This window comes from Equus caballus, chromosome X (genome assembly GCF_041296265.1).
Source record: "Equus caballus isolate H_3958 breed thoroughbred chromosome X, TB-T2T, whole genome shotgun sequence".
NCBI lineage: Eukaryota > Metazoa > Chordata > Mammalia > Perissodactyla > Equidae > Equus > Equus caballus.
In genome coordinates this window covers 13,505,725-13,533,021 of record NC_091715.1, presented here as the reverse complement: position 1 = coordinate 13,533,021, position 27,297 = coordinate 13,505,725, and the positions used below count along the sequence as shown (strand labels likewise).

Here is a 27,297-nt window from a genome sequence, read left to right as displayed (position 1 = left end):
GCAGAGGTCGCTGGCAAAATGTACATCTGCCTTCTGCTGAGGCCCATAGGCCTGTCCTTAGCAGCCAAAGGAGGAAAATTCCTTCTCCTTATCTTCCTCCTTCTCAATCATAGAAGAATCTACCCCAGGCTTCTGGTAAGGGAGTGTGGAAAATGCTGCTTCCAGGTTTTATGGCTCTAAGCACAGGGGAGAATTTAGAAGGGCTGGGGTGGTAGCAAGTGTCAACACCCAGCCCTTGGAACACTTCACACTAGTCAATCCATACATTAACTATAAAAGAGCTTAGTTTCTCTCATAGAAATATAAAAGGAACATGTAATATATTCATCCTGCTCCCAGTGGATTGACTTCTGTGCCTCATGGAGTATGTACACCCCAACTCCTGACATCACTAGACTTGGGCAGCCCAGGCCAGCCAAAGGCAGACGGAGCAGTGAGGCCAAAGGTGGGCTGGGGCTTGCAAGGGTCATAAGTCTGCCCCGGCCGCCCCCCTGCCCCTGAGGGATTATTTCCTCAAATGAATGAGCTTACTTAAGTGCTTTGGTTCTTCTTCGGCTGAAGAGCAGGACACAGAATTACTGAAGTATTATGACACTTGTCACTTGGAGCTGACTCACATGCTGTACCACAAGCATTGTGAGGCTCTCCTTTCAATGAACGTTGGGTCACCCCAATTATGTTCTAGGCAGCTTGAGGGGAGGAGCTAGGTCCCTTATTTCTTAAGGATCTCCCCTCAGGGCTAATAGTTCCCCTAAAGCCAGAGGTGTTCCCCTAACACCAGAGTTACCTCTAGGGTGACTCTCGCAGGGAGAGTGGGCAAGCTCTATCTGAGTATGCGCTCACTGTGGAGAGTCACTTTCAAGGTTCAGCTTCATCAAGCTGCTGGGGAAATGTCAGGAGGTAGAGGAAGGGAAAGCTGCGTTCCGAAGGTGGGCCCTTGTTTGCACATCTTGCTCACCCAGAGCCCTCCCTCACTCCCTGGATCAGCCTCAGCAGACTAATACAAGCAAGTCTCAGCATCACACTGTAGAAACAGAAAGGCAAACATGCTTCACTTACACAGCCAACTGTGAGTATGATCCCTTATGTAGCTTGAGAAAGCAGTGCTTTTCCTGACAGTTACATTGTTCCTAGGCATGATGTTTAATTCTGAATTTCTAATATTACAGAAGGGCATGGCTATTTCAAGCTTACAGAGGGGGCTTAGGTTTAAAAGTCTGGGAAGTCCTCCTCTGGAACTTGTACAAGAATTAGACATTCCAGGGGTCAGCCTGTGCCCAAGTGGTTAAGTTCACGTGCTCCGCTTCAGCAGCCCAGGGTTTCACCGGTTCAGATCCAGGGCGTGGACCTATACACTGCTCATCAAGCCATGCTGAGGCAGGGTCCCACAGAGCACAGCCAGAAGGACCTACAACTACAATATACAACTATGTACTGGGGGACTTTGAGGAGATTAAGGGAAAAAAAAAAGACTGGCAATAGATGTTCGCTCAGGTGCCAATCTTTAAAAAAAAACAAAACACTTCGACATTCCAACAATTAGAAATCACATGGATGAAAGACAAAAGCAAATGCTCAATGTGCTGAGAGGGCTTTAGAGCTCAAGTTGCAGAATTCTGCTGGCTACAGTGGGTCCAAGGATGGACTGAGAAGGAAAGATCATTTTAAAAGCCTGGAAAGTTCACAGGAAGACATGGCATGATATTCTCTGGGCTAAAAATTTACAAACCAGACAGTGAACAACAAGTGGTGCTGAATCACCCAAAGTCCCAGACAGCAAACTGACACCTCCATTCCAGGCAGTTGAGCATCATCCCTGGAGCCTCCATTAGGGCTCTATCGTCTCCAATGAACTACAGCGCACGCTGCTGAGAAGAACCAGCACTAAGAGTTTCTGGGTTCCGAGGCATCGAGCAGCAGCTACTGGGGCGGGGTGGGCTGAGGGGTCAGATACTGAAGGCAACTCAACCACAACCTGGAGCCTCTAAGGCTTTCCCACCATGTAAGCCACAAGAGCTGAAGGCATAGGCAAGTATGGCTTCTGGTCCCCAGTGGTAAAAAAGCAGCCAGAATTGCCAGGCAGACGTATGAACTTTGGTGGAACGAGATAACTGGGGGCACTGGCATTTTCCAGTATGCTTGCATCATCAATAACCGTAAGCAACAAATGTTTTGAGCACAGATAAGCTCATTGGTTTAACTTCTTACTGCTCCCCTGGGGTCTCATTTAAGGCCCCTACAAGAGATCAGCCCTCTGCTCCTGGGAATCTGTTTACCCACAGAATGAGGTCAAGGATTACAACTCGAGTATTTGGACATAGAAAACCACAGACTCACTAGAGTGCTTCTTTTTCAATATAACCAATTCAAGCATTAACGTAATACAGTGAAAGTGAGTAAAATGAAATCTGAGGCTTTGACATTAATTGTTGCATTCAACTTTATTATATTTTAAAATCTGAGAACTATAAAACTGTAGTAGTCACACAAACACCTGAGGATTGTTCAACTGGGCAGAGCATCTTCACACAAACAATTTGAGAGAAGACAAAGTTTCAATTAGAATCTTGCCATACAACACAAAAGGAATAACATAAATGAAACTACTCTTTAAATCATATATGCCCAGTAAATAGTTGCATTTGTTTATAAAGTACACTTGGTTCTCCAAAAAAAAAAAAAGAGTACATTCTTGCCCCCAGTGAATACTTTATCAGCATTTATAACAAATGGCTAATACAGTTAGCACCAATTCTCATAGCTTATAAACATTACACCAAATGCGATACAGTATAATGATGTAATAAACAACAGTGAACATGTTTCACTTGTAAGTTCTAATTTTTAAAATAAAGTCCAAAATGACAAATCAGAACTAACATAGCTTCCAAAGTTTAGTAGGATAAATGGCTCAGAAAGCAAATTGACTAGAACAATTGCACAAGACAGAGAACTTCCCTGTATGGAAACCCTGAAGAGTGACCTGAGAGGTACCAGTGACGGCAAATGATGTGCATGTTTTTTACAGAATAAAAACATCTCACTATACACAGAGTTAATCTTTACCTCTGTGGAAGTGCAAAGTGCCATTTTAAACTCAAAAAGAACAGATTTACTTGTGTGTATACTTCAGACATAGAATAAAATGCAAATATGAAACAGGATCCAAATGAGGAATAAACACAGACAATAAAATATATATCTTTTAAAAATTTGGACACAGGCATCTTCGAAGAGAGATGTGAGCAATGAATGCCTAGTTAAATGTCCCAGCTTCAGCAAAATATGGACGTTGTAATACTATGGAAGTTTTAAACTTTAAAAAAGTTATTTCGTTGAAAAGAGCATAGTCAGACTCCATCAAAACCACACTGAAATACAATATCTCCTGCATAAAATGACCATGCTATCTATCTTCTAATGATCAAAAAACTGGTAAGAACACTTCATGAAAGTTTACAAGGTTGTTTTTCTCTAAAAGGGAACAAGCACAACACACAGAGAAATAATGACAGACAGGAAAAGAATTCATATGGCTATTCCCTTTTGGGAAACTGGTAAAACATGAACATTGCAGTAACAGACATAAAATATTTGAGAAAGAGATGATATCTATAGTTGCATCTTTAAATTCTCTTCTAAGGAAAACTTTTCATGGATTTCATTAGAGAACTTGTCAATCCCTGATATTTTCTCATTGGGATTTAGCTGTTTTAACGGAAATCAAAGCTGTTTCTGTTTCCTGAATTAAATATATTTGTACACAATACAATGAAAATAAGAGAAAGTTATAAAGAACAAACTGACAATTTCAATATGCTAATACTAACACGTTAAATGGTTTCTACAGAAGTAGACCAGACTGTAATGCAGCTCTGCAATTCTAGATATAACCTATTTTTAGAGGAACCTTCTAAACAACACAAACTTCTAAGGGTAGAAAAATGATTTTACACTAAGATGGCATTGCTCTCCCGAGAATTAAGTCCAACCTAAACCGGCACAAACGATTTGTCAATTGTTAAAGCAATCTTCTCTTTAAGCCTTTGGATGTAGTGGCACAACTTCACAGTTGTCCCCAGCTTCAGCCCCATGTACTTTATCATCATGTCACTCTGGAGAAGTAGCAGAGCTTTCCCATCAATGTCCTACAGAAAGAAGAAAATCACAATAATTAATGCTTTCATATTTTTACCAGAATGGTTATTTCTTTATACATAAGAACATATAACACCAACTAGAGACTAGCTCATTCCAGATATATATTCTCTGAATATGCATTTGATGAAAACTTTTAAAAATATAATTTATACAGTGAAGCACCATTTATAAATTTGCTTCGAATTTTAAGAAAAAGAAAATTTAATCTAAATCTTAAAAATATTAAGTTAAATATTAAAATAAATTAACTCATTTTAATATTTAAAGATTTAAGATTTTAAAAATGTTAAATCTTTAATAAATCTAAGATTTATTAAAAAATAAATTTTAAAAAATATTTGTCAGAAGGGTCAAACTATCTAATTTTAAATACTGTGTGCTGAATAAAATACTGTACAGCTATGACAAAAAGAATAAAAACTATGAATGGTAGAAATGAATTTCAGACGGTCATTAACTTTCTTAGAAAGACTGGGAATATGAGCAAGTCAGCATCAGTGCAAGCTGCAAATGTGCTACACAGTATGGTCTTGATGTTGAAAGCTCATCAGTTCAGGTGTCCGAAGCTAATTAGATGCTAAAAACTACTGATTTTCTTACCAGATTGAAGAGGATACATCAGATATGTGGCCACTAATTTTATGGATTAAGAAACACTATAAAAATATTACTTGATAGTCACAAGGCATCCTCCTAAAATTATTTATTACATTAATTGACCAACTGATGTTACTGAAGCCTGTTATTTGGTTTTCATGAGTTCTGGTTTAAGAATAAAACTGTACTAAATCATCTATCACTGTCTAAAAAGACCTGAAATCTGTTAAAGTACTGCCTTTGTCAGACACCTTCTATGCTTTTTCTACTAAGCAAACCTAGAAATTAAAGAAATTAGAACTTATAAAACTTAGCCCATGACGTTACTTTGTCAATGCCATGAGGGTATCAGCATCCCAAAATGTAAATAAACATATAACAGAACTGACAATGGAATCAGCTGCTGGATTCACTGAGCATGATAATACGGAGGACAGGACACCCTGTCACAGCTTGTGGTCACCCCCTCCTACTCACGGTCCTGGGGCCGAGCAGGGAGCAGGTGGGGAGGAGGATCCTTGTCCCTGTCCTTACAAAGGAGAAGACACCTGAGACTGGCCATGCTGAATCATCTTCTCTTGAGAACTTGAAGACGTGTAGTATTCTAGGTACCTGGGTACCCATTTAAAGCACAGATCCAGTCTCTACCATCTAAGGATCTAATTTTGGGCAAAGTAACCTTTCTCACATAGGGAAAAATCAGTTGATAGGGTTCCCCCACCATCCACCCTATTCAGTATCCATCTGAAGGGCCTGCACAGAGGTCATTTAAAGGCATTACGGCAGGAAAACCGGATCAAAAGATACATTACATGCTGCCTGAAGAGGTCGGCGAGGTGGTCTGATATCTGAGGATCCATATATTTCAGAAACAGGATCACTTCCTCCACGGACCAAGTTGAAGGGTCATCAGCGAAGCTTTGTCTTAGCATACCCGGGTCAGTTCTAACTGATGAACCTGGAGCTTCAATGGGGGAAAAAAGACAAAATCATACTTGCCCTCACAATCATTATCCTGAAAGAAGAGATGTTAGGTAGGGAGTAATGGTCTCATTCCTGGAACCTTCCGTTAAGTACCCCGGCAAGGACCCAGGACTCCAAGTGTAAAATCCAGTGAAAGCCTAGATGAAGATGACTTGAGGATGGCTACCCAAGAGCATCCCATCTGACCTCCCCCAAACAACAAAAGCAGCTTCAGAAGTCACCATAAAGCTTCAAAGATCACACAACAGACTGAGCAATTGGAGGCCACTTTGGCCACAGGCAAATGTGGAAAAAGATCCATTACCTGGGTTATATTAAATTAATCTATGCTAACCTATTACTCTCTTACTTTGAGTATTTCAATGAATTTCTCTCAATCTCTCTACTCTTGGTCTGTCCAAATTAGTTTTACTTTACTAGCTAATTACAATGAAAATTCTCCAAACTACAGTTTTATAATTGCTTAAATTTACTTGCTTTAACCAATGAATTTCAATAACCCCATCATCTTAGAGAACCAAATTAGTTCTTCTCCTGAATCTCTCTCCTACATTCAATATGGATATTTTTAGCATCACTTTATTCTTTAAATTTCTGTGTCTCCAGTTTAGATGCTTATCTGCATTTTGAAGAAAACAAGATTATTTTCTGCTTAGCTAGGTTAAAAGTAACTTTAATATTATGCTGAATACCTCTTTCAAGTTTTAGTGCATAGCAATAGATATTTTGGTTGAAGGGTTATAAGTTTAAAAAAGAAATAACCAAGACGTGAAACAATTTAAGTGCTTAGACCTCAAAAAGCTTTATCTGTGCTGTTCACTAAGTTGTGCTGAAGTTTCTTTGTGTCCAGACAAGCATTCATTTATTCAACCAGAGCGCTCGACTCTCTAAAGTTAGTGTGTGATAACAGAAGTGAGTTTCATGATTTGCTAGGAAGATGTTTCTTTAACCAAGGACCGTCAACACAAATTGGATCTTTCTTGTGTGTGAATTAGCTGAAGGTGTACCTTTTCTTTCCTATCAACTGGGCTCTGGCCATTTCAGGAGCATTTTCAGTATTTACCCAGGGAAAGGGCAAAGAACAACAGAAGATAAAAGAACTCACAATGGGGTTATTATGAGTGTTAGTGGAGAAGAGGCATGTTGGTTGATTAGCATAGTGCCTGGCACATAGCAGACACTCCCAAAATGTTAGTCACCATTATGAATCTCACCCAAAACCAGCCCTCAAAATAGGAAACAAACAGCTTCCACTAGTGTGCATCAAAGATGTTGAGGAATATACGTTAAATAGTGCTACTTATACGTGTCATTTCACACTCACCCATGCCAGGCGGCATGCAGAGAGATGAGGCAGTAAGGCCAAAGCTGTTATTTTCCAGTAAACTTGGGTAAGCCATCATCTCAGGGTCATGTGCTGGACTGGGTTCGTCTTGGCCCAGCAGGGCTGCAGATCCTGGTGAGGAAGCTTGGGCAGATGAGATGATACTCCTGGTGCTGTGTGCTTCTGGGCTGGCAAAGCAGGGCATGGAGGGGGTGTCCTGCATTGGCTCAGTGGGCGCAAAACATGACGGATATGAATGTGAAGAGAAGATGGAGGCAGGCGACAGATTTTGGCTGAGGCTCTGCTCCAGGTCCTCGGGGAATGACTCCAACACCTGTCCCGGGGACTCCTGTGACTGGTAAGGTGATCCTATAGGGTTGCTATCATAATCAATTTCCGGCCTTTTTACTGGTATAGTCGGGCTATAACTTTCAGGGTAAGAGAACGGAGAAGGAGCCTCCTTCTTCTTCATTTTCTTCAATCTGATCTTTCTACAAAGCAGGTAATTACAAATTTTGTATGAATAGCCAAATTTCTGAAATGACACAAACCATCATAAACCAACTGTGAGTAAAAAAAGGAAATAAAGTAGTAAACACATTAATATTTATTTTCCATGCAACATTCTTTATATAATTAAATATTAATGCTCTATTTTGATTATATTTTTATTCTTCTTCAACCCTACATTGTGATTGCATTTTATAAATTATGGTTACAAACACAATACCCATTGTCATACATTTCTTAAACCTAAACTTCAGCATTTTTCCAACAGTTTTAGTATTCCTTCCGCTGCTACAGCACGCATAGATCAGCCTTGCAATCTCAGAGCTATTAGTTTTCTCTCACTTCTAACTAATTGGCATCTTTAGACACCAGAGGCTTATTATAGTTGTGAAAATATTTTTATAACACTTACGCGACTTTGCCATAATGGTTTCACACGAAAACGCCGGATTTTTGAAACCTTTCCATTAATGACATCAAACTTCTTATCCAGGTTTTGAACAGCATCATAGATCGCCTATTATAATACAAGCTATTAGAAGTTTCTATTTCAAAAGAAAAGTAACATATAAAAAGATAAATAAGCCAAAATTTAAATGGTGGAAACAAAGTTCTCAAGCCGTCACAAATGTCTTGTTTCCCACTTGATGCCTGGTTTTAGGCGACGTGGAGCTGAGCCGGCTGAGGTAAGGAGCCACATCTCCTCCTCAGCTACTCCACGTCATGCCAGCATTTTCAGCTTTGCTACTGGAGAGTCAGCGTACCACAATTCCTGGAAGCCGTCACATTTATGATGGAGGCATTTTACATCAAGGAAGGTGCTATTTTAGGAAAGAAACTTTCAAATCCGCTACAAGGCCAAAGAGCCTCTTTCCATATAATGATGGTATTGAACTAGGCAGTGAGCGTTCCACTCAGGAAAGAACAATGAGCCAAAGAGAATAGATGTGACTTTTGGCTTCAAAGTATTTTACAATCGTGCAATCAACAATGAACCTTAGAAAACCTTTGCGTATACGTCCCTGCATGCCAATCAGGTGTGTGACTGATAAAACCTGAGAATTCTTGAAATACGCAGAAATTTCATTTGGGCAGAAGATACACTTAAGGAAGAGGCCAGAACCACTTCCTCACTCACGCATTCACATAAACATTTACTGAGGGCCCACCACCTGTCAGGGCTACTTTGCTAGATGCTGGGAACACAGACGTTAAAAACAAGGAAAAAGCCAGCTCCTGCCCTAGGAACTCCCACTGTAGCTGGAAAGAGAGACAAGTAAAGAGACAATTTCAACAGAGAAAGTGATCAGCAGCCTGGAGCAGCGGGTCTCAAAGTGTGGTCCGTGGACCAGCAACATCAATATCACCTACTGACTCGGGAACTCTGAGAGTGGGGCGCCGAGATCTGTGTTTTCACAAGCCCTCCAGGTGATTCTGATGCACAGTCAAGTGTGAGACCCACTGGCCTAGAGCACTAAGGTAAACAGCACAGGCTCTAGAGGATGAGGTTGGGTTCAAACACTAGCATTCTGCCCCTTATTAGCTCTGTGACCTTGGGCAAGTTCCTTAACTTCTCTGTGTTTCAATTTCCTCATGTATAGAATCGGGATGAAAATCTCTCTCAGAGTTCTCTGGAGGACAAAGCAAAGTGCTAGAGTATAGTCCCTCCTACATCCTACCCTCTGTACATCCCTCCCCCCAAAAATTGATATGTTCCCTTTAAGCATTTCACTTCTGTTCTCTACAGTAATAATGATAAAACTCATATACACATTTTTTACTTTTCTAAGTATGTTAGCTTATTTTATTCAAGAAACTTTATATGTTAAGAAACACTTTTTAAAAATAAACTTTCCTTAGCTCTAGGGTATGCAGCTCATAAAATACTTGATAATTACATACTTCTATCAATCTCTACCAACATGCTAATTTTTGCAAAATCCCCTCAAAGCTATGTAAGATAGACTCTTTAAAGAACAGTGGTGGGCTGCCATTTTGTTTCAATGGAGATATCCTGATATGCATTTAGGGACATCCTAAATTTCATCCAAATCAGCCAATTTCCTTTAGAGATTTTATAGGGGAAATTAATTTACTACTGAGCAACCTAGATGAAAGAGACATAACTACATTTGATCAGTTTAGGGCTTTTAAAAAAAGCTATAAAATCTACATATTGCTATTTCAAAATTCTCACCTGGAGATGCTATTCTAACTAGAAACTGTTAAAAATCATCACAATGGGATGATAATCATAAATAATTTGATACAGCAAACTTTTAGCTACTTGTATACTTTCTCTTTATATGACATAAAGAGAATTTTAGCTTAATATTTTAGAAAACTACATTTCAGAGACAGAACTTTTGTACCTGGCAATGGTTAAAGACATCCAGAAGTGTTTTTTCTTGCTCTTCGTTGTAGGATGTGTCAGATAGAACACTTTCCTGCTAATATTTTAAAAGTTAAGTAGTTAATGCTTTACTTCTATAAGAGTCAAACTGAACACTAGGAGAAAAAAACACTTTCTATTTATTAAAATTGTTTTCATTTTCCACCAACTTTCCCAAGGGTTTCAGAAGTCTTAATCTGAAGCAGAGACAAAATAAAATAGAAACTCACATTAATATGAGAATGAAAATGATAACTGCGAATTAAGAGAGGGAGTTAGGAAAGAACTGTATCAGGAGGACCTTTAGAGTTTTGTACTAAAAATGAGTAAAAACTACTCCGATTTTCCTACTATATAAGGAAAAGAGGGAAGTAAATGGTTAAGCAAACAAATTCAGGAGAGACTAATATGTTGTTGAGTATGAGTTTAGAGGAACTCCATCGCATTTGAAGAATTTAAATCTTTTTCTTTAAAATGGCTAAGTGTCAATATATTTGGCAAATGGCAATTAACATTACTTACCCTCTTGACATATGCAGGGTTTGGTTCAAATGCATAAAGAACAGTGTCATCATCATGGTCATGAAGAGGTATTCGTGTTTTTATCTAAGGAAGATTTATTAACAAATTAAAAGGAAAGATGGAAGGTATAAGTGAAAGAAAAACTGAGGACTTCAATTACACTTTCAAGAAGCTCCAAAAGCCTGTTTGTGTTATCAAAGGACCTTTGTCCATTGTAAATATGACTACAAGACAAGATGTACCTGCAGAACTGTTTTCTCATTAATCTAACTACACTTAAGACATAATTTTCCATCAAGCTTAACCTCTTGTGTACCTCAGGGTACAAAAACTAGTCTTCTAGTAATCTGGCACCAGAAGGGCTGTAAAAGCAAATGTTTCTAACCACAAACAAAGAACCATGTTACGTGGCTTTTGATTTTTAAATAATTCAACAGTGCCACTCTGTGGACAAAACAGGAAACACTTACGCACCTGTATTTCCTGATAAATTCATCTCTAAATCATCTTAGAACACTTTTTGGAATAAGACAGGGTATAAACAAATTTAGACAGTAAATAACTATTACATCTCATTTAATAACTTTAAGAATGAATCATTAACTATAGAAATAACTTTAAAATAAACATATTTAGAAGCTATGTATGTCTTTGTTTCAAACCACATAACCAAAATAATATGGAATTGGGCTATAGATTAGTACTTATAAAAATATACCATCTTACCCTTGTATAGTGCCTTATGCTTTTCAAAGTGCTTTCCACATAATTATGTCAGAAAAAAATGGCTTAGTAGGCAGTTAACATTATCTCCAAAGATGAAGAATACTGGGACTGATAGAAGTTAAGAGAACTGCCTATACCACTTAGGTGGCATTAATATCCACATCCTCATGTAAGTAAAGAAATGTGTCTTCTGTTAAGCCAAATTACATATAGTTTAATAATCTCTGTTTTTGTTCACCTTCAGGAGTCAAGAAACAACAGAATGTGACAGAAATGTACAACAGCACAACCACTTTGAAAAACTGCTTGGCAGATTCTCATAAAGTTAAAGTTACATCAACCCTATGACCTAGCAATTCAACTCCTGAGTATTTACCCAAAAGAAATGTTAGTATCTGTTCACAAAAACAGTTTACATGAATATTCATAGCAGCTTTATATATCACTGTCAAGACTCATGAACTGTACACTTACTATTTCTGCATTTCACTGAAATTAAATTCAATTTAGAAAAGAAATACAGCACAATGAAAAGAACAAAGACAGATTTTCAATTTGAAATACAAACCACGTCGGCTTCACTGGAGCCACTAGACATCTTTTTTGTGCAACAGGAGTAAGTCCACTTCCTCTGAGTTAGGCCTAATTATTTTTTAACTTGTTGGAGAGTTTATTTGTAAAACTGCTTCGTCAGCTAGGATTGGTAAACCTTCTACTTCTGAAAAGCAATGCATAAAGAAGTTAACTTCACACACTACTACCTTAATAAACTTAATATGGATATGTTCTCAGAATGCCAACTTGAATTGAATCGGAGTCCTGGTTGAATGTTAGAGAGTGACAGAACAAGACATTTTCCATTAGTGATTTCGAATAAATCTTTAATAATTGAAAGGCTATATTGCCCACGTCTAGGAGTAAGAATCAAGACCAAACACAGTTCCAAACTGTGAAGTGGATGCTTCCCAACATGAAGGCTGCAGAGTAAATGCTGGAAACAGATGAACAAGAGGACACGGCTCCTAACTGCTTTTGTCAAGGAGCTCAAAAAGGCTTTTTACTTAGGGAGGCAGCAGGCCTCCAAATGTGAGTCAGCAGTCTATTCTTGGGCCCCCACCACGGTGTGGACTGGGCAGACCACTAAAGACGCCGCCTCCTCACCTGCCAGGTGAAAACTGGTTGAGACTGTCTCTAAGGGCACTTCAGCTCTAACATTAGGATTGCTTCTGTAGCTCCATTTTATATTCAACCTAAATAAATGTATGTGAAATAGAAGCCAAAAAATCTTCTAGAATTATGTAGGCTCAGTTATGGTTCTGAGTCATTTAACTCTGCAACCAGAAAAAGACACTGAGTGCAATGTTATCACATTATATCTTGCAGTAGAGACTGGAAGGCTGGCATCATGGTCCTGGGAGGGGTGCATTAACGTGGGAGCTGATTCCCTTTAGCCATCCTGAGCCAGGGCAGTAATGAGAGGCAGGATGAAGGAAGAATTAACTCCCTAGTTAGATAAATGCAGGCTAATACTGTGGGAAAGAATCAAGTTACAAAATACCTCCAATTTGAGCTGTAGCTTCAACCAAATTTTACTTTTTAGACGTTTAGTTTTTCTGATTATAAGACTAAAACAAGCTATGAACAATTAAATTGTGGTGATTTCATACAAAGGAAGACGACACAGCAATCAGAATAAACCAACTATTGCTACACACAACGAAGACAAATCTCACAACCGTAACATTGAGTAAAAGCCAGACACAAAAGAGTGTATATGAATCAAGTGATCTAAAGCTCAAAAAGAGGCCAAAGTAATCAACTGCGGGAGAAGTCTTTCCAAACCAATACCTTTAGATATACTGCAGTCATTTTAACAGCTTCTTAGTTTCCTATCTTGCAAAATTTAACTAGTTCCCAATCCATGAACATTCATGTCACTTCTAAAGTTTTGCTCTTGCAAAGAAAACTGCAGAGCAGTCTTGCACCTCTACTTGAACTCTCACAGAATGAGAAGAGTGAGTCCAAGTTTCCCAACTGTAACAGTATTTCTTATACTCTCACTGTATTTGTAACATTTTTGTTATATATAGCGAGAGAGAGATAGATGTATATGTATAATTGTTCATTAAATATGATTTCACTATAGAAAATCTGGAATATACCACAAGGCACAGACAATAATATCTAACAGATTTCACTGCTTACTCTGTGCCAGGCAATGTTCTAAGCAGTTCATGTGCAGTGCCATGTCCACACCCGGGATCCGAACCTGCGAACCCTGGGCCGCTGAAGCAGAACATGCAAACTGGCCCCCATTGTAAACAAATTTTAAGTACCAGGACATAGTGCAAAGGACTGGGAGTTAAGAAATACTTGAATCCAAATCCGAATTGCAAAATTTGCTATTTGCTTTAGGCAGGCATTTAACCTCTCTGTGTCTCAATTTCTCAACCTGTAAAGTTGCGACCTGGTACTTCACAGGGTTGTGTAAGACCAAATGACACAGTTAAGCACTTAGCATCATGTCTGGTTTATAGCAGGCACAGCATAAATTTTAGTTCCCTTTCACTTCTTCCCACAAAGTAGATAATTAAAGTTTCTGGAACATTTTCTTAGAGCCCAGCCATGATCAGATTATGCAAAATTAATATAATTCGTTAAATTCAAAATCCTGCAAAGTGAGCTTAAAATGAAGCTCATCTATACCTTACAATAGAAAATCTAAACTCTTGATAACACAAGAACAAGAAGTCATTTGGTGATTTTTTTTGTGAGGAAGATTGTCACTGAGCTAATATCCGTGCCAATCTTGCTCTATTTTGTATGTAGGACGCGCCACAGCATGGCTGCTGACAGACAGCGGTATAGCTCGGCGCCTGGAACCGAACCCCGGCCTGCCTCAGTGGAGGGTGGAACTTAACCACTAGGCCATGAGGCCAACCCCAACCATCTGGTTTTTTAAAAGACATTTTTTAGACATTAAAGATATTGCAAGGACAGTTTTCAAAAGCCATTTAAAGATTTTTGCGCCGAAGGTACAAGGCATTCACTTGCCATAAACTCATCACGAGGGTGAGGGATGAAAACGGTGTTTCACCCGAAAACCACTGCAAGGAACACACAGAAAAACAGGGCAGATTACAACAGCCAGACTGCTCCAAATTTTTTGTTAAACAACTGTGTGTCAATATACTAAACAGTTTCTAAAAATTCTGTCAGGACTCTCAAAAGGAGCCCTTCTGCGGTCCATGACAAACTTTAGAGACTACAAAGTCGACCAGACGGGGGATAATGCCGCCCAACTGTAGCCCACCGCCCATTCGAGCCCATGTCTTGCTTCATAAAACACCATGCAGAAAAGTTGCTTCTAAAATCACGATTTGTAAACATTAAACCAGTTTAAAACCCGAGAGCAGTCCGAATTCGGGGAGAACCAGGCAGAGGAGGGAGGGAAGCGATCCCAACAGACGAAGTTATCAAATGACCGTGCTCAACTTACATCTTTATGCTCTTTCTCCTGGCTTACGTATTTACAGTAAAACAGCGAGGCTGCACTATCTTTGAACAAACGCGGTTACCATCAAAGCCTCGAAATCAACCTCTCAATCTCAAACGATGTTACACGAATCAACTCGCTAGTTTGTCAATTCATTAAACTCAAATTCTATATAAAGTTTGAGAGACTTGGTCGTTCCTCGCCCCGCCCCCGGCCCCGCGCCTCCACCAGGGAAGAGAAAGGATGAAAAAGGATCAACTCGTCCCAGAAAATCAGCACCAAGGACTCACTAAGCAGCCAAATCTCAACAGCTCACAAGCGCTGGCCTCCCTGAAGGGCCAGTGGGAATCACTTCGAACCACCCCTAACCACCTCACCACAGCGCCGCTGAAATGTGAGGGTAGACTCGCCCTTCCCGCAAAGCAAATCCTCTCCCCTCACCCCTCACGCCCCAGAACTCTTCAGCCCTTAAGCCAAATCGCTCCTCAACTGCTCCTCGCGCACACCCGAGGCAAGAAAGTTCACGAAGAGGAAAAAGTGCCGCTGGACAGACCTTTTCTGGCGCCAGAGCCTGCCACACCAGCCTCCGGAGCGTGCGGAAACCAGTCAGCCGTGCCGGCCTTCCCGAGTGGCAGCGGCGAAGACCGTTAACACCTTTCAACCTTCTACAACGGCCCTCGCACCGGAAGTCAGGTCCGACCAAGTGACGCGCCCGCCAAAGTCCCAGGGAAGCTCCCGATCCACCAGTGCACCAGGGACCACCCACGGCGCACAGGTTTCCCACGCAGGTGGCCGGCCGCTGACCAATCAGCGGCCGCTACCAGACACACCTCGGCCATTAACTGACCAGTCCCGCGGGCGCCTGCGCAGCCCTCGGGGGGCGGGATGTTGCTAGGGAGACAGCCGAGGGGAGGGGCTTTGCTTTTCACTGCGCGGCTGCAGTGTCCGCCTCCGGGCGCTCGCGTCGGAGCTCAGGTTTCCATTCGCGGAGTCTGGTGGGATTGGAGCCCACCCGTAGACCACAGACGCGAACCTCCAATACTGAGAGGGGTTTCTGGGGCTGCGCAGCAGTGCGGGCGTGCGCGCGACTCTTCTGGCGGGAGTGAGGTACTTAGGCGTGTTGCCTCCCTGCTGTCGTTGGTTAGTTCATTGAAGCTTTTTTTTTTCAATGTAATTCCTTCCCTGCTCCCCCGCCCCCCGCCCGCCACTGACGTCGACGTTGACTCCATCCTAAGTGTGCACGTCAGTGCTGGAATTTGAAAGGAGAGAGGAGCAGGGCCTTAGCAATGGAACTTAGCAATCGTGTTTTGGTACTAACAGGGGAAAACTTATTTTAAAAAGTTGTTACCTCTCCACACAGACCTTGGAGCCAGATTTGCTGGGTTTGAAGCCCAGCCCCAACACTTAGTCGCTCTATGGCTTTAGGCAAGTCAAGTGATGGCTGTGTGCTTAACTTTTCCCATCTGTAAAATGGGCACAATGTGGGGAGTACATGAATTAGAGTAAGCAAAGCACTTAGAACAGTATCTGGGACATAAATTTGTTATGTAGTAGAGGGTGCAGGACACTATTTAGTGGCATACTGTCTTATGTATATCGAGGCTGCCCATCTTGGAAAGGAGGCACAATCTGAGTAATTATCAGAAGCAAAGCAGGTGAGTATTCCAGAGTAAAGCCATAAATCTTTTCCTGGCCCACAGAGGAGCTGCAAGGAAGGTATACAGGACATTGGAACTGTATTCTTTCTCCTCTCAAATACAAAACTAGATTAGAGCCCATTATAGAGACAATATTTATTATTTTGCCCCTACTTTTGCTATAGCACTGCCTCTCCTTTATGTCCAGTTCCCTGTGAAACACTTGCTGTCCGTGAAACCCCAAGAATGCAATTACATAACAATGAAGAGAGAAACCAGTTGTTTAATTGCAGTCACGTTTATTTGCAGTTTCTATACACACTTTCTAGGTAATCAAACTTTTCTGGTACATTTTTTTGAGAGGGGTTCACAACGAAACTGTCACCATTTTTACTAAAAATAAATACAAGACTTAAAGTGTTGCACAGCTCTAAAATATACAAAGGCTTGAATTGAATGTAAACGTTGAAAACATCTTACAAAAGAAACCATTTTTGCAACGATTTAAAAAGTTCATATTTACAAATATTACAAAAATACAAAATGGATGCAAGTCCATAAACCATTGTCTTTTCGGCCAGCATGAACTGGTTCTAGTACCGAAATAGTTACACTGTAACCTTCTTCATAGTTTTAAATCTTTGTCATGATCTAGTTCTCTAAGTCTGCCACCACTGCAGCAAATGTACTCACTCACTGACCTTTGGCAAGAGCAAACGGTGTGTTTTGTTTGCTACAACTAGTCCATGTCCTCTACTTAGCCAAAAAAAATCAAAAAGTAAGGGAAAAAATTTTCCCCACACAACATAGACATGTTGTATAAACAAAAGAACTAAAAATCAGCATCAGTGCAAACAGAAGAAAAGTTTGGATTGATGTTTTCACAATACCTAACGTGTGTGCCCTGCTTCAAGACGGTAGTGACGCTGAAGACAGCCCTCTAAATCTTGGTTTTATATGCTATGTAATAAAGTCATGTAAACTCTTCCAGATTACTAAGGGATTTCTTGCTTTTTTACTCAGTTTGTTACTCACTACTCTTTTCCACAGTGAATTTAAAATCCATCTTTATTTGGGTTTTTTTAAATCTATGAAATATAAAATAGAGAAACTCTGCTATAGATTTTTAGAGTAAACAAAATAAGTAAAACTATGTTATAAGGGTTAGTTCTGTGATCATTACATATAGAAGGTATCTTATTGCCTCACAATTCAAGTCAATATGTATTTTTAAATATATATGGTACCATTACTTAAATTAATGTCAATAATAAAAAGGTGACATATTTATTAAACCAATTCATGTGTTTTCTATTCAAGATTTAGAATCATTTTTAAAGCCCATATACCTTTCTTTACGCTTAAAAAACTCCTAACTACACAAAAGCCATACTGCAAACGAACTGCTTTTATGAAAGTTACAAAAGATCACCTATTGTGACTGGAAATGACTGTTTCTTATCACATTTGTCTAAAAACTTTACTTTTAAAATTTTGCCAAGTGTACTTTTCAAAGCATGAGAAAAGTTCTTCATGTTCCCATGTGGTGTTAAACCATGCTGGTTTTCTTAACTAATGGGTTCCAATGAGAAATGATGGTCTATGTTTTCAAACCCCCAAACATTTTTCATTTGATAAAAAGTATAACACTTTGTAAATGTTCGAATGTACCCTTTACCAAGTAGCTTATCTATCCTAGCACAAGCTCTCTCTCACACACACACACACACACACACACATTCTCCCTGCTCTACCCCACCACCCCCAGCACCCATTTTACATATAAGGATGACTAGAAATTAAGAAACACAATTTGATCATGAAAACAAATAGTAGAAGAAGCCATACTTTTTTCTTTCCAAACAAACCAACAGCAATCAGATTCTCTAATTCTTATCTGTAACATCTTAGAAAGTGTTTCTATTAAAAGACAGCATCTTCTTAGACCAGGCTTTCTCCTTCATATTGCATGAATTAAACCAAAACCACAAACCCCCTTCCACACATCCTACTTTCCCAAATACCACTTGCATAAGCTTAAAGCCAGCCGCTTATCAATTTCTTAGTAACTCTGGTATGTTCTATCATTCTAATCACATTCTATTCTTGTATAGGCCACATCCCTTCTTGGTTCTTTCTACTTTCTACCTTCTCCCATTCAAAACATATTCTAAGTACATAGCTGCTTATATTTCTGACATATCATTTCAAACATTAGTATCAGTTCATGTTAAAATCAGAGGTGTAAAAACCATTTGCAGATTTCAACTTGTAACTACATTTTTTTCAGTTTTAAGACAAGAAAATTCAAGTAATTTCAAGTAATTCAGCTTGTTTCCCTGCCTTCATTTTATCAGAGCACTTGCCCTGACATTTCCTCTCCCACCCGCCACCCCTCCCCTTTTGCCATCAAGCAGATATAGTAAAATCAGACAAAAACTCAGTTGCATGTAGCATTGTGAACCAGAGCTGTTCCCCATTCCCAGTTTAACAGCGAATATAAATAATGCATATACACATACCTATTTCCCAACTACGTTGTTCACAGTGTCATTTCTGTTCATTTGTAGGTAGCATGAATCTCATAAGCACAGAGAGCTTCACTGAAAACTCACTGCAGGTACTGACTGATAAATCAACAGCTCTGTGGCATGCTTATGTTTTACTTTTGTTAGTTAAAAAACCTGGAGCTCATTGCTAAACTGTTTAAGGAGTTTAAAGATTATAGTCATTAGATTATGACTGTTTATGTCCCCAGTAGCCTAATATAAAACATAACCTAAAATTAGCTATTGTTGTCCCTACTCATTCTCTTTAAAGCAATCCGCTGAAAAATTAAAGTCTAAAGGACACTGTCAAATGCTGTTGTTCAGGGCTTTGTGTTGAGAACGAGATTTCTCTCATTGATTTAAAAGAAAAATCAAAAGCATGCTTTTCATTCTGTCCGAATCACCACGTGGCCAATCACAGCCACATGTTACTATTAGCTTGTTGGGTGCTGCAATTTGTCACAAAAATGGTTAGGTCTGAATTCATTATTTTAAATTAATCACACTCCATATATGACCTCAGGATTTCCTTTATTTCACCACTTTAAGATTCATATTGAGGTTTATCACTCAGAAATCATATTGGTGGACATTTAAATATGGTATTTGATATGAAAATGGTATTCACAGAATACAATTATTACACTTTATTTGTTGTGTTCTATAAACAGTTGGTGTGTGGTAGATAATTGGCCACATGTCCACTCATCATTGATAAATCTATTTACACATTTTTATCAAAAATATGGTATTTACATGTGTGTAGTTCTTTCTTCTAAATTTTGCTTTAGTTCATTTTAATGTAAAAAAATACCAAACCTCCAGAGTAATTTCATCTTAAGAATTATGACAGTGAGGGCTTTGTTTTCTGAATAGGCAGCTCTGGGAAATCTTTTTCTAAGTTCCACGAAAAGCAGACATTTTCGAATTCTATATTATCAAAAGGAATGAGATTGGATAAATCAAACTAAGCTAAAGAAAAATATGAAAGACAGTGCAGCTACTTAAAAACATGGAAAATAATCAAGAAAGATCAAACCACCTTCCGCTTCCCCAGCAAATATTTAGGAATTCATTGGTAAGCAGTGATGGTACCCCATGGTGTCCTGACTTCTCCCAAGTCCTCTGTGCTATTCCTCCGTCCTCATATAGCTAAGGGTTTTGGCCTTTGACAGCCAGCCTGGCACAGGCCACTTATGTTGAACTCTGGGAGGATCGGTCGTCGTGCGGGCTTCCGTCAGAATTTTCCGTCTCGCCCTCAGAGATGGCCTGCATGGGTGCGTTGTACAGCCTGCAGCGGACACTGTAGCGGCTGCTGCTGGCTGCAGGGGGTGCCCGGGAACGTCCAACCCTTGCCGATGCTGAGGTGGCAAAATTCTTTGAGGAAAACCCTTCTGCATTAACTCGCGGGGTGCATGGAGAGAGTGGGGACAGTGCCTCGGCCCCAGGCGCCCCCTGATGGGCCTCATGGGTGCTTTGGGGGGACTCGGCTGTGAGCTCCCCAGGAGGTTTGGGCAGGATGGGACTCTTCAGGATCTCGGTAGCAGACATACGGTAACTGGAATCCGAGCGACTGCCTTTCTTGAGGAGTAACAGCTTAAACTCTTCGTTCGATGTGTTGGACTTTTTGGCATTTCGGTAGATGAGGCCAGGAGACCTCTGGCTGTTTGGGGTGGTCACATTGCTGTTAGGTGAAGTGACGGAGCCAGTGCTGCTGCTGCTGCTGCTGCTGCTGCCAAGGGAAGCTCTTGATTTGCTTCGAACAGACATGTCCCCAGAATCTTTTCTTCCAAGTACTTTCCTCTTGGACCTTTTAAGAAAAGGAAATATCTCAAACCACATGCACTTTTATGAAACTACAAGTGTTGAGTCACATTCACGCATCTCCTTAAAGAGTATTTTGGTGCACCCTATCCGATAAAAATACTAAGCATTTGGCTGTGGGGAAGAGGAGTCAGATACGTCCCTCGCCCTTATTTCACTCACAGCCTGTGGGAAATTCTCCGATAACCAGTGGACATAAATTAGGTTCTGGAAACGACCATTTCAAATAATGACTAATGTGAAGGCTAGAGGTTCTAGAGGAGGACTTATTGGGATGTTTTATAAGAGTATAAGAAAATACTGCTATCTCACTTCTGGTTAGAGTGTAGGTAGTGAAGGACTGTAGCTTTCTCTCATTAAATCTGTCTCTGCAACACAGATAAAATGCTCTGATGTCTGGGGTTGGCTTCCAATGAAAACCAGAAGACCAAAGTGGATGGAGGTATGGATGGAACAAGATTTGCCATAGGTTGATGGTTGATAGGCTTGGGTGATAGACATGTGTGTCGGGGTTGGGGGTGGGTGGTGCATTACACTATTCTGTCTACTTTATAAGTTCCTCTATATAAAAAAATTTCTTACACGACTTTTTAATTGTCAATCCATTTTTGGCTGCAAATACCATTTTTCATTGCTGCCTAGGAACATCAACAGTGTATTAATCAGTAAGCCAGTTTTCTGTGAGGAGCTAAAAATCTGGACCACCTCTGGAGCTCTTAAAGCTCTGTATACTGTAAGCTCTCAAGAAAACAAAATCATTCCTGTCACTGCGCTGCACATAAATAAATAAATCCTACACAAATGCAAATCTAAGATTACGAAACTCAGTGTCTACCAAACCTAGGCACCCATCATCATATTATTTCTTTTGATAAGTAAACAGGCGTAAATTGAATCTTCATTGTGACTCAGTTCATTGATAACTATTGGCAACAAGCTCTCTCACCAACCTCAAAATCCACAGAGTAGAGAAAATGTCAGCTTTCCAATTGGAGACCAGCCTGATTTTGGTTCACTGAAACCCTTGTGGCTGTTGTCTTGCATATGCCAGTGTTTGGCACTCCAATAGGGTAGAAGTTTCCAACTAACATTGACTTTTAGCACCTACCATTATTCTGAACACTAAAATGTTATTTTATCATCAGAACTGAATATGTGAGCTTTAGGTATCCCCATTTACATTAAGGGGATAGGTACAGAGGTTTTAACTGACTCAAGACTGGATAGGAAGTGGCAGTGTTGAGATTCAATTCCAGGTCTTTCTGACTCCACTACTTATGTTCTACCCACTATTACAGACACTAGCATTTGGTTCTGTGGGGCAAGAACTTGGTTCTTTAACTTATATAGCATTTTAGTAACTCGTCCTAAGGTTGAGGATAAATTGTAGGGGCAAGGGGAATATAATTGGAGCTTAGACTACACACAGGGGCAAATAAAACTAAACTAATGATTCTTTACTGTCTGAGAGGAGAAGTGTGCCTGCTAAGGTATACACACAAGGCATTGCTGATTGGCTCCTTTAAAAAGGTGTTGAAGAGTAGTGCTCCTTCTTTACAAGAGAACCACATCAACAGAAAACACAAGTTCCCTTAACAGGTAGAATCCCAGGAAAAATGATGGCAAGCTGCCTGCAAAGAGCTTGCTTCAAAAAGTTTAACTTTATGAGGTAGCAAAGACAGTCCCCACGTTTTGTCTCTTGGGAGTCCCATCTAGGTCACCAAGCTCTAGTGGAAGAGGGCAGTCACGGTTGTGAAAGGAGCAGGCACATCAGGATTGGATAGTTGAGTTGGATTGGGTTTAGTTTCCAAGAGCTAGTTCTTGCTCTGTTCTTCAGACACAGGCTGTGAGGAGCGTTCTTGCAAATATGGGACTTGATCACAAGGGTGCAGAGGGCAGATGAGAGAATGTGAACGGGCAGTATGGACCCTACGCTGTCCTGGAAAAGCAGCGCAGAGGACATCCCCTGTCAGTGGGATATGGAGCCTATGTTATGTTAGAAGGCCTGTGTTATTAAAGAAATTTAAGTTTTAGGAAAAGAGGGAAAAAAGGGAGCAGTGATTAGTTGTTCTGAGCTATGAAAAGGGCAGGCTTATACACTGTTTTGTCTCAACCTTGGAGCTCTGACGGTTTCGTGAATCAACTGACATTTATCTCTGCTAGTGTAGGATTACAGCTATGAGCATGGTTTTTAGGTTCAGGAAATTATTTAAAAGTCAGAGATTACACTAGAGTTTGAGCTTTCACTCTAAGTTGCTTAACCACAAATTGTTTTCAAATAAAAATCTGATTCAGAATGTATTTTCTAGGAAAAAAAATCTTCTCTCAACAATTCTTATGAAAGTCTCTCAATTGAGGTCTATCTATATATGAAGATTCATATTTCCCAACTTGAATATGTCTATCAGTTTGATCTGGAAAAATAACTTTTCTTTGCTTGCTTTTGTTTTTTGCTGAATGTATTACAAATACACAAGGCTTTCCCATATTTGCATTTGACAGAAGCATTTGTTTCTTAAGGAGCAAAACCTTTGGTATCGTTACCTCACCTGTGAATGACTGCAAATAAATCCTCAGTTGTTCGAGGTTTGTTTGGAGACACGAACACACCTTCTGCTTCAGCCTGAGAGTCTTCACTAAGTGGTGAAATCAGAGAGTCATCACTCGGTGACGATTCTTAAATTAAGAACAAAAACCATCTTTAGGCAAGTTACCCGGCACACTGCTGCGCTTCACTGATTCAGGGAAAAAATAAACAACAGTTACCTCACTGCCATTTTTTAAATGAGAGAGATATCTGTCACAGCTTAGTCCCTCAATAACAAAAGGTTTTATCTCAATTGGTTTTTTTGTTGTTGTTTTTAAAGATTTTATTTTTCCTTTTTCTCCCCAAAGCCCCCTGGTACACAGTTGTGTATTTTTAGTTGTGGGTCCTTCTGGTTGTGGCATGCGGGATGCTGCCTCAGCGTGGCCTGATGAGCGGTACCATGTCTGCGCCCGGGATCTGAACCTGTGAAACCCTGGGCTGCCGAAGCGGAGCGCGCGAACTTAATCGCTTGGCCACAGGGCCGGCCCCTCAATTGTTTTAATAAGTGAAGAGAAATAGTGGAGGGAAACCAATACTCAGGGCTGTAATGTGTTATAGGGAATGTAAGGAAGAAAAACTTCAGAAAGTACCATGAGACACCTTTCCATTGTGACAAAGTTATCAACCACTGACCTTTCAATGAAGTGTCATCCACACCTCCGTGGGTCTCCTCTGCTCCGCTGTTATCAGAGGCACTTTTGGCTGAAATACCTGAAGCAATATTTTCCTGCTCGGAACATTTTTCAGGGCATGAATTTGCAGTTGATATCTCTGCTTTGTAGCTGATATTCCCAGGCACTTTGTCATGGTGGCGGCTCATCCCCAGTTGATGTTTAAGTTGATTGCTTATGTCTGTCACTCTAGTTGGGGAGTTTGACTGAGATGTGAGCACATCCACAGACTCAGGGTGTGCAACTTCCTCCCGATCTACAGAGGATGCCTTCTGGACCTGTGCCAGGGCTCCATCTGGACCAGCTTCATATTGGAGTATTTTGCCATCCAAGTCATTTGGGCGGGCAGCAGAGACCCTCTGAAATCCTTCTGTGGGAAAGTCACCATTTTTGCTTGGTGTGTTTTCTGGAATAGGCTCACTCTCCATGTGTATTTGGTCTTTTGTGACACTTGAATCTAGAAGATTGCTGCCAGCTGAGGTTACTGTTTCTGGATCACAATGATTCTTCACATCAAAAGTACAGTTTTTTTCTAACTGTAGTTTATCTGGTCCCATTTCCACTGCAGAGGAGTCTAAAAAGGACAGTATGGTGTCTTCAGTGGAGTACTGACGTGATAGTGATTTCTTAGCCATATGTGGCCTAATCTTACCTGGAGACAGGGCAGCCATTGTGAGAGTGCTTTCCTCTAAGTAGGGGAGATCTGTATTGTTGCCTTCTTTTTGCTTAACTTCTTCAGACTTACTGATGGACCTAAGGTTAACAGATTTCAGGACTGTCGGTGTAATTGCAAGGGACGGTGGAGGATTTGACCTCAGTGTGTCTCCTACTGTGTTCTGCTTATTATGACTAAAAACATGCAATGGGTGACGGTGGTGGAATGGTTTATTCAAGACGTTATGAAGAGCACTTAGGTCAAGATGGGTAGGAGGTATAATTGGAAGTTCAAGATCTTTACTCAGTGATAGAGCTCCATCTTTTAAAGAGGGTTGCTGTAGTGAGGATTTCCTTTCTGGGACTTTCGGTTTTCTTTTGCTACCTCCAGGAGACAATGGACCAGAAAAGAAAGCTGTAGGGAAAGAGGATGTTGGCGTTTCAGACTGGCTTGAGTAGCCACTTGATGGAGATGCCAAGCCAGCCAGCTTTTCTGGTGAAGCCAGTTTAAACTCATTGTCAACAGAAGGAAGGGATGGGGTGGTGGCTCTTGATTCTGACTGGGATGTTTGGGATTCAGAGCTCTCTGGAGATTTGATGCATTCGATAACTGTGGTACCCGTAGCAGTGCTTGAATTAGATAAAGATCTGTAAGGATCATTTGTTTTCAAGTCATTTAGAAGCCAGAGGTCTGCATAGTGAGTTGATTCAGCACCTTCATCTTTGAATGGTGGAATATCTGAAGTGTCTAACTGAGGTTCCTTAATACCATGTTCACTCTGGTTCATCCAAGAAGGTTCCTGCTTGGTGGGAAGACTGGCATTTTCCATTCGAGAAGGCGTGTTGGAGAAATCAAGAGGCAGCTTCATTTCCCTGGAACTATGAGGCGGGAGCTGGCCACTGCTTATCTTTGGTTCTTTCTTCTCAGAAATGTCTGCATTTCCATCGGACTTCCTCAGCGATGAGCTACGTTTTGGTGGGGTCGGCTTTGCCTTTGGTTTCCTGAAAGAGATGCTTGGTCTCCCTTGCTTCCTGTGGTCTAAGTAGTCCTGCCAGGCACAGTCCGGAAGAGTAGGAGGGATCCCAATGCCCTGGCCATTCTCTGGGCCCAGGGCTGCATAGTGACAGACATAACTCTTACTACCTTTGAGACCACAGTCAAAGTGCATGGAGGTGTAGTATCCTTCTGTGTCCACCGAAAAGTGAGAGCTAGTGTCTGCTTTGTCTGATGGAGACTTTTCCAGAAAGCTGTCGTAAGTGGCCATGCTCGTGAAGCTAGGGCAGCCCAGGCTGTCTGCCTTGGGGCGCTCAGGACTAAAATCCTGGCGACAGGAGGCATCATGATGGTGATGTAGATAATTCCACTCACTGTCACTTGTGTTGCTATTGTTGGGGTCATCCAGCAGATCTGCCACAGTGGAGGTAAAGGAGTTTGCCCGGTGGCCTCTCACTTTATCCAGATGGTCATTGTACTGTTCTGTCACAAAGACACTGGTGTCCTCATTAGCATGAGGAGCTGTGTTTAGTGACAACTCTGAGTCACAGTGCGAAGAGCCAGTGAGGGGAGGAGAAGCTGCAGGAGGGATTGTCTCTGAGGTCTGTGAGGGGCATGTGGAGCTGCTCCCACTCCAGTTGCCACTGGATGACTGGTGGTCGTCCTTCTGGTCCATGTGGCTGCTGAGGAGGACACCAGCTGTGGAGATGCAGTGGATGGGGCTCCCAAAGGTGTCTGAGTTGGAGGAGATGTCACAGCTGCCAGAGTCGGTAGCCATTCGGGACAGACGTGACCTCCCTCTCTCACTTAACTTGTGCTGGGGGCTGTGAAGATGTTGCGAACAGGACAGGCCCAAAGCAGGCTGGTGTTCCTGTGCACTTGGACTGCTGGGAGCCTCGCTGCAATCATTAGAGGTTCTTTCTCGGTCGCCCACAAAAGGCTCCCCCTCTTCATATGCTGAGGGTTTAGCACCAACTTTAGGCTCAGCATCCCCACCTCTATTGCCCTCCCGGGGAAGGCTCCGAGATCTTGTGCGGCTGCTCACTGCAGTAGTAAACATGGTGTCGCCTTTGTCTGCCAATGCAGAAATGTTGCCAGCGGAATGAGAAAGGGAAGCTGCAATGCTTTGACCCCTCTGAGCTCTGATTCTCCTTCTGGATGGAGCAGCAATCAGAATATCCTCAGTTTGGCACTCTGAGTCTCTGGTTCCAGACCTCCTATTGGCAGTGTTGGAAGGGTCTGGATTTGTGTGCACAATCACATTCCTTTCCCTGGCCACGGGCGATTCATCAGAATCTAGGGCACATGGAAAGCACAGATATTTTTTACATCAGCAGACTAACAGACATTCTGAGAGATGCTCACAAATCTGAGTGCTGGCCTGTTGGAGTTTTTTCTCACAGAAAAAAATTAGCATATAAAGTTAAGAGAAAGTTAAAATGCTTTGGAGAATCTCTCTCCCTCTGCCTTTCTGTCTCTGTCTCTTTCTCTCTATACACACACACAAACACACACACACACACTATATATGTATGTATGTGTGTATGTAGACTAAGAGAAGATACGCTTTTCGATCTTTTGTGAATTCTCTCTCTCTTCACTATCAAATTACCGTGCCCCAATAAGAGACTACGATATTTTTTAACTAAAGTACATTTTATCTTCTTGG

At 41.0% G+C, this 27,297-nt stretch overlaps 2 protein-coding genes across 9 annotated transcripts in view; both read right to left on the bottom strand.

Annotated features, from left to right (window-relative positions):
• Window positions 1-2,422: 2,422 nt before the first annotated feature.
• SCML1 (Scm polycomb group protein like 1) lies at window positions 2,423-15,896 on the bottom strand. 2 transcript variants are annotated; one of them, XM_070258239.1, is made up of 8 exons: window positions 15,266-15,896; window positions 11,785-11,934; window positions 10,491-10,574; window positions 9,949-10,023; window positions 7,989-8,093; window positions 7,067-7,601; window positions 5,571-5,722; window positions 2,423-4,148 (listed from the first exon to the last, which is right to left on the bottom strand). In XM_070258239.1, the coding sequence occupies exons 2-8, from the start codon at window positions 11,812-11,814 to the stop codon at window positions 3,993-3,995; spliced, it is 1,137 nt and encodes a 378-aa protein (XP_070114340.1). In that variant the 5' UTR covers window positions 11,815-11,934; window positions 15,266-15,896; the 3' UTR covers window positions 2,423-3,992. The 2 variants fall into 2 exon arrangements, with proteins under 2 accessions (XP_070114340.1, XP_005614078.1); XM_005614021.4 differs by having other exon boundaries at window positions 9,949-10,026; window positions 15,266-15,746.
• Window positions 15,897-16,631: 735 nt separating this feature from the next.
• The window catches only part of NHS (NHS actin remodeling regulator), a 334,723-nt gene continuing 324,057 nt past the window's right edge, over window positions 16,632-27,297 (bottom strand). For all 7 annotated transcript variants that reach the window (XM_005614020.4, XM_023634044.2, XM_023634045.2 and 4 more), the window contains 3 exons: window positions 23,943-26,924; window positions 23,272-23,398; window positions 16,632-20,708 (listed from right to left, as the gene is read on the bottom strand). In XM_005614020.4, the coding sequence (XP_005614077.4) occupies window positions 20,093-20,708; window positions 23,272-23,398; window positions 23,943-26,924 (3,725 nt within the window). In that variant the 3' untranslated portion in view covers window positions 16,632-20,092. The remainder of the gene's footprint in view (window positions 20,709-23,271; window positions 23,399-23,942; window positions 26,925-27,297) is intronic.

Excerpts from the sequence above, each read along its gene's own strand:
- SCML1 (XM_005614021.4), bottom strand. The coding sequence starts at position 11,814 with ATGTCTAGTGGCTCCAGTGAAGCCGACGTG. Across the intron at positions 10,575-11,784 it reads GCTCCAGTGAAGCCGACGTG|ATAAAAACACGAATACCTCT; the intron begins GTTTGTATTTCA and ends AATCTTCCTTAG. Across the intron at positions 7,602-7,988 it reads AACCATTATGGCAAAGTCGC|AAATTTGGCTATTCATACAA; the intron begins GTAAGTGTTATA and ends GTGTCATTTCAG.